Below are 7,911 nucleotides of genomic sequence, written 5' to 3' on the forward strand. Positions count from 1 at the left end.
ATATTCCCAAGAGTGGTATTGCTGGGTCCAGGGGTAGGTTGATCCCGAATTTCCTGAGAAACTGAAACACTGATTTCCACAGTGGTTGCACAACACAAGATTGCGTTCCCACCAGCAATGGATGAGGGTACCCCTTGTTTTATTGGATTATTCTTTCGATGCCTAGATTCTTGATTTCTTTATATATTTTATAAATCAGCCCTCTGTCGGATGTGGGATTAGATTTATTTATATGTATGAGTGCTCTAGCTGCTTGTATGCCTTCATGGCAGAATAGGACATCAGATCCCACTAGAGATAGTTGTGAACCACCATGTGGTTGCTGGGAACTGAACTTAGGACCTCTAGAAGAACAACCAGTGCTCTTAACTCCTGAGCTAACTGTCCAGCCCATCCCTGGTCCTTTAAAGAGCAGCCAGTGTAGTATGAAGTGTCAGTTAAGTTTTATCTTTTCAGCTGTGTGTGTGTGTGCATGTGTGATTAGAAGGATCTGATTCTTATGGATATTTACAAGAAGAAAAAAAAAACTTTAATGAATCATTTCAAAATCAAAGTCTTTAAAAATATTGTGAATAGAGCCGGGCGGTGGTGGCGCACGCCTTTAATCCCAGCACTTGGGAGGAAGAGGCAGGCGGATCTCTGTGAGTTCGAGACCAGCCTGGTCTACAAAGAGCTAGTTCCAGGACAGGCTCCAAAATCACAGAGAAACCCTGTCTCGAAAAAACAAAAACAAAAACAAAATAAAGAAAAAAAAAGAAAAAAATATTGTGAATAGGCTACTCTAGGTAGTGAATAATTTATTTACTTTTGGTGGTATTGAAATATACCACCAGCTCCTGCTTTTGAAAATTTTAATTTTATTGAATTATAACTTTTAATAAGATACATTTAAAATGTACAGTTTAATGAATACATAAACATGTAAAATATTTACCCATCTGTCTTGGTAGGGTTTGCTTGGAAAGGGTTTATTTTGTTTATGCTTCCACATTATTTTTCATCATTGGAGGAAGTCAGGACAGGAACTCAAGCAGAGCAGGAACCCTGGAGGCAGGAGCTGATGCAGTTGCCATGGAGGGCTGCTGCTTACTGGCTTGCTCCTCATTTCTTGCTCAGCCTGCTTTCTTGTAGAACCCAGGACCACCAGCCCAGGGACTGCACTACCCTCTGTGGTCTGGTTCCTCCTCCATTGATCACAAAATTGAGAAAATGGTTACTGCTGGGTTTCATGGAGGCCTTTCCTCAGCTGAGGTTCCTTCCTCTCTGATGACTCTTTACTTGAAGTTGACATACAAAAACAGCCAGTATACCATCTATCATATAATAAAGCTTTAGAACATCTTACAGTTTTTAGATATTTTTTATTTGTGTGTGTCTGTGTGTATGTGGCGTGCGGCCAAACCACATATGTGGAAATCAAAGATCAACTTCTGGCAGTCAGTTTTTTCTTTTGACCATGTAAAACCTGTTGATCAAACTCAGATTTCAGGTTTTCTGGCAAGGGCTTTTACTTCCTAAGCCATCTTGCAGGCCTCAGAATATCTTTATCAACCCATCGTCCCCTGTGGAACCAATTCCACCTCCATTCCAAGACAACCTCTCATTTACTTACTGTTACTATTTTATTTTTATATTTTTTTTTAGAATTGGATGTGGGTAGATTATATAATCGAATTCTCTGTCTAGTTTGTTTTATTTAACATAGTGTTAGCTATTCATCATTGATTTTGTTTCATTCTTTATTGTTGACCATTATTTCATTGTTTGGTATATGCTTTGGATGATGATACAGGAAGTTTATAGTTCTTTTATCATCTGTACAATAGTTTTTTAAGTAGATAAACATAGTGCTTTAATGAAATTTTTTTAAAAAAATATTTATTATGTATACAATATTCTGTCTGTGTGTATGTTTGCAGGCCAGAAGAGGGCACCAGACCTCATTGCAGATGGTTGTAAGCCACCATGTGGTTGCTGGGAATTGAACTCAGGACCTTTGGAAGAGCAGGCAATGCTCTTAACCACTGAGCCATCTCTCCAGCCATTTAATGAAATTTTTTATATACTTCTAGAATGATCAGTTTTTATATAATTATTTTCTTGTTTTTTATTTTTTTATTAAATAGTATTTTTTTCATTTTACATACCAACCACAGTTTCTCTTTTCTACCCTCCTCCCACCCCCCTTCCCCTTACCTAACCCTCTATCCATTTTTTCAAAAAGAGTAAGGCCCATGGGGAGTCTACAGAGTCCAGCATATGAAGTTGAGGCAGGACCAAGCTTCTCCCCACTTGCAGCTGAGTAAGGTGTCCAAAAAGGGAATGTGTTCATGTATTGGGGATAAATCCTGGTCTCATTGCCAGTGACCCCACAGACTGCCCAAGCCACAGAACTGTCATCCACATTCAGAGGGCCTAGTTTGGTCCTATGCAGGTTCCCTAGCTGTCAGTTTAGAGTCAGTGAGCCCCATTAGCCAGCTGTTTCTGTGGGTTTTCCCATCATGATCTTGACCCCTTTACTTATAAAATCCCTTTTCCCTCTCTTGGGTTGGAATCTGGGAACTTGGATTGGTAATTATTATTTTCTTAACCTCTTATTTCAGCTTTGTAACATGCTTTAGTATAAACTTAAGAAATTGGCTGTCAACAAAGAGGACCCTAAGAGAGACATACATGGATCTAATGTCCTTGGGAAATAGAAAATGACAAGATCTCCTGAGTAAATTGAGAGCATGGGGCCATGGGAGACGGTAGGAGGGGAGGGGAGAGAAAGGGGGATAATGGAAAAAAATATAACTCAATAAAAATAATTAAAAAAAGAATTGTCTCTGGAATATGAAGACATTTCGATGAATGAAATTTGTCTTTTTAAAAATAATTTGTTAATATTAATGAACCTCTTTATATGGCTTCAAGCCACCAGCACACTTTTACATCCCCTCCAAAAAACCAACAAAACATAATAAAAAATAAAACAACCCACGCCCCACCTTTAATTTTCTCTTCAGCTCTTCTACATAAGCATTTGGTCTTCATGATGACAGACGACTTAAGCAGCATCACATCTGTGTTGGAGGCAGCCCCAGTCTTGTTTTTGACAACATTTACCCATCAATCAGCATTGCTCACTGACCAGTGTGGCCACAGTTTCCCAAGGTTGGCAGTTAGGCAGAAGCTCTGGTTCCTCTCTACTTAAAATTATCTGATGATATTTGTTGTTTTTGGTCCTGTGTTGATTTATACCATCAGCATTATCTCCATTATCTCAGTGTCCTAGGTACTTCTGATGCCTACAAATGTGGCTGTTGCTATGGCTCCTGTGACTGTGAAGTTGCCTGGGTTTTTGTTAAAGAAACGTGTTTTTATTTTAATAATCTTGTGTATATATGAATGTGTGTTGTATGCACGTGTGTGTAGGTACTGGAACCTGTAGACCTAGAAGTGGAGATCAGACAAGGACATGGTTCTATATTGTCACTCTCCACCTTATCCCTTGAGATAGGGTCTCTCACTAAATCTGGAACTAGTTGAAGTGGCCAAGAAACCTCAGCCTTCCTCCTCTCTGTCCACCTATTGTGTTGGTGTTATGGGTGCTGTGTATCGTCATGCTGGGCTTTTTACAGGAGTGTTGTAATAGGAGCAGTGGGCTGTGTCCCACCACCCAGCTAGCTTTACCTGAAATAATTACACGGACACTGTATTCTTTTAATCACTGCTTGGCCATTTCTATCTAGCCTCTTCTAAGCTAACTCTCGCACCTGGACTAGCCCATCTCTAATAATCTGCTGTAGCCCACAAGGTGGCTTACCAGGGAGATTCTAGCCTACGTCCATCCTGGGTCGGAGCTTCATCGCGTGTGCCTCAGAGAGCAGAGCTCTCGCCTCTGCCCGCAAGAATGGAGCATCGTGTCTCTCTGAGGCGTCTGCCCCCGAGAGGAGAGCTGTCGAGTCTGAGCTCACTTCCTCTTCCTCCCAGAGTTCTGCTCCGTTCACTCCTCCCACCTACGTTCTAACCTATCAGGGCAAGCAGCTTCTTTATTTAATCAACCAATGACCTTCCTCCATCACAGGAGTGTTGTGATCTGAATTCAGATCATGCTTGCATAGCATGCGCTCTTAACAACTGAGTTTTCTTTTTTAGTTGTATATATTAGATTCTAAAACTTGAGATTCATTTTGCTGAATTAGTATGAGTTGAAAATCTACTTTTTTCCCCAGCTTTTTCTTTACTTTATTCTACCTCAAATATGAATGATTCTAAACATATAAATAAATTGCCTTATTGTTTTTCTTTAGTATTAAAGCAATGTTTGAAAATTACTTTTAAATAAAAGCAATATTTATTTTGACAGGCTTTTGGAAATGCAAAGACAGCTCATAATAACAATTCAAGTCGTTTTGGCAAGTTTATTCAAGTAAATTACCAAGAAACAGGCACTGTACTTGGGTAAGTACTGCCAGTTAGAAGCAATATATTTTGGTAATATGAGTATACATGTATATAAAGTACACACATACATATGTACATGTTTGGTACATACATGTATATGTATTAAGATCTATTTTATTTTCTGTGTATGTGTATGCCACATGCATGGAGTGTATTGGAGGACAGAAGAAAGGGCATCAGATCCCCTGGAACTAGAGTTACAGATGGTTGTTAGCTGCCATGTGAGAGCTAGGAATTGAACCCAGATCCTTTGAAAGAGCAGCCAATGCTCTTAACTGCTGAGTTATATTGTCATCCTCTGGAGCATATTTTTATTTTAGTTATTACTTGTTTCATAATCTATGTATTATATTGGTATCTGCATAAAAATTGTTTCCTTTTTGGTGGGTTCAAACTGAGAAAATTTTTAATACTAATCATAATTCTTGACATCCTTAACTTATATTTGTTAACTGTTAACAGTTACATGAATTTATGTTTATATTATAAATCTTCAAAATTTTTCAGATCAGAAAATGTTTCTTTAATTATTGTATTTTCCATCATAATCACACTTTCTACATATGTATATTATTCTTCTTCCAATCAAGGTATTAGTTTTGGTAAAGTAAAAATCCATACATTTCCTATGATTAGTCATCTGATTGTGCCAGCAATATATTTTATAGATTAAAAAATTAATAGGGTATCCTTTAGACCAGTTTCAGAGTCACAGCAGAAGGAAGTGGGAATTAAAGAGTTCCCATATATCATTTCCGTTCGTTTTAGCATAGCTACCCCTGTTACAAACATCTGTATTAGTATGGTCTGTTTGTTAAAATTGATGACAGCATTGTTGCTGCAGATTTATTAATTGTGAAATCCATAACTTGTACTGAAGTTTGCTGATTGTGTTGTACATCCTGTTGGTTTTGAGAAATGTAGAAATGCTATTTACAGTCTTCCATTTTAGTACTATAGCATAGTTTTACTGTGCTAGTCTTTTGTGTTTGACTTATTCAGCCCTGCTACTTTCTAGGTCTTGGTAACTTTGTGAGCTTTTCCAGTCTCCATATCACCATTTCCAAAATGTACAGTTGGAAGCATATTGTGTGTAGCTTTTTCAGTTGAATTCTTTAACCTAACTGTGTACTTAAGGTTCTCCTATAGCTGTTACTTGCTTTCATTAATTCAATGTTTACATTTTCAATTATTTTAGAGATGATATGTTGTACTCTTTAGGAGTACTTAAAATTTTTTGTATATTTGATTGAGTTTATATTTAAGTATTTTATTATGAGTATGATTTTTTCTACATTTTATTTTTTTACTGCTATTATTTGTATGTATGTGTAGCTATTGGTTTTTATAGTTTTACATATGGTGCCTTGATGGATGGTTTGTACTTTATTGTTGTTTGTCTTGATTGTTCAAGCCATATTACAATACTTGTAAAAAGATTAGTGCCTCACTTCGGGCTAATCTTAGGATTCTATCCCAGCCCCATTCTTGGCCCTAGCTCTCTGGTTTGGGTTCTGCTGAGAACAGTAGTAACAAACCGCTCTAAGCTCCTACTACCATGGATTGAGTCACTTTTGTTATGATGGACTGTCTCCTGAACCATGAGTTAAAGTGAAATCATTTCTTCTGTAGTTAGTCTCTGTCTGCCTGTCTGCCTGCCTGCCTGTCTGTCTGTCTCTCTGTCTGTCGTCTTTTTCTTTCATCCATTCTTCTGTCTTTCCATCTTTGCTTCTTTTCTTCCTCCCTCCCTCTCTCCTTTCCTTCCTTGTCCATTCTCTGTAAGGTATTCTGCTTCACAATGGGAAATGTAACTGTCAGCTTACCATTGCTGTGGTAAAATACCAAAGATAAAAGAGGAAAGATTTTTATTTTGTTTTACAGTTAGTTGTAAAAGTATAAATCCATGATTAATTGGCTCTTGTTTGTGAATCTATGGCAAGACAGAGTGTCATTGCTGGTGTTGAGGGACAGTTGGCATGGTGATAACCACATGGTGGCTAGAAAGCGAGCACAGTAGAGAGAGAGAGGCAAGGGAGGATCAGCATCCATCACTAGGGCACTCTTTAATTACCTAATTTTCTTCCAGCGATGCCCAGCCTCCTCCCTACTAGTACTGTAGACTGGTGATTCAGCCTTTGTAGGGATATTTAAAAGCCAATCCATTACAAATACCACTGTAATATTATTTTTGCCTTTTATGTTAATACTGTTTTCTACATTAAGTAAAACTCTAGCTAAAGAATTATTAGTACTATTGATTTTAATTATCTTTGAGTTTGTTATTATTATTCATTAAAGTTAATTTATTTTTCCTTTTGTCTTTTTTTAAAGTTAAATTTTATCAAAAGTGTTTTGGGATATATGTAGATAAACATGTCTTCCTTCTGAGATATATTGATACTACAGTTTTCGCTCTCTAATACTGAGCTCTTTTGATTTCCTGGAAAAATAGTTCCACTTGGTCAGTACACATACACACATACATAAATGCAAAAACATATAAATTGTTATTTTTCTTTGATGGTTTTTTTTTTTCTGGTTTTTTGAGACAGGGTTTCTCTGTAGCTTTGGAGCCTGTCCTGGAACTCCCTTGGTAGACCAGGCTGGCCTCGAACTCACAGAGATCCGCCTACCTCTGCCTCCCGAGTGCTGGGATTACAGGCGTGCGCCACCACCGCCCTCTTTGATGGTTTTTATTATGATTTTTGCATTCCTATTAATAAGTAGACTGGTCTATACTTTTTATGCTATTTAAATTTTAACTCAGACTTACTTCTGCATTAAAAAAAAGAGGGGTTTAAAACTATTGTGTATACAACCTTTTGACCTGTCTGAAGAACCTAAAATCAGCATCATCAGCAATCACAGAAGTCCACAGGAGATGTTCAATGGTAGTTTCATAGGTCATTTCTTTTCTTGATTTTTAACACCAGGTTTCAAAGACCTGGTTGGTACTTTTCCTCCTTAAAGTAGGAGTTAGGCTTATAGTTGTGTTTTTAAAAGAGAATGACAATAAGTAGAGTTATATACATTGCTTTTTAACCTTGAAGGTGTTAGTGTATATCTTCACTGATTAAGACAGTTTTGTGAATTAGAAAGTGGATGTATAGTTTCCTTTATGGAAGGAAATGCAGGCTCTTTTGTTGACTGCCTAAAAAATTTAAACATTTTTTTTCCTATGGTGAAAAAAAAACAATAAAAACATATGTATGTATTTTGCATTATTTATTTTATTTTTTAAGCATATGTTTGTGGGGGGCATTTTGAGTATCAGGCTTTGTTCTAAATATTGAAGGTTAAAAAAACTTATAAGCATATTTTTTCTTTGTTTGCATTAGGTTATTGGGAAAATAGATATTTATGCAAGTTGATTATAGTAAATGAGATCAGTTTATTGTTTAAACTGTTTCTGGAGGCTTTCTCAATAATGTTGGTATTTATGTTGCATATTAAAAATTTGCC

General features: G+C 36.9%; 1 protein-coding gene across 1 annotated transcript in view; it reads left to right on the plus strand.

The window, feature by feature from the left end:
- The window catches only part of Myo9a (myosin IXA), a gene marked incomplete at its 3' end in the record, with an annotated part of 191,454 nt that overhangs the window by 33,743 nt on the left and 149,800 nt on the right, over window positions 1-7,911 (plus strand). Inside the window, exon 3 of the mRNA XM_013354586.2 lies at window positions 4,352-4,446. Coding sequence (XP_013210040.1) covers window positions 4,352-4,446 — 95 coding nt within the window. The remainder of the gene's footprint in view (window positions 1-4,351; window positions 4,447-7,911) is intronic.

The sequence above is a fragment of the Microtus ochrogaster genome, unplaced genomic scaffold (genome assembly GCF_000317375.1).
Source record: "Microtus ochrogaster isolate Prairie Vole_2 unplaced genomic scaffold, MicOch1.0 UNK49, whole genome shotgun sequence".
Classification (NCBI taxonomy): Eukaryota; Metazoa; Chordata; class Mammalia; order Rodentia; family Cricetidae; genus Microtus; species Microtus ochrogaster.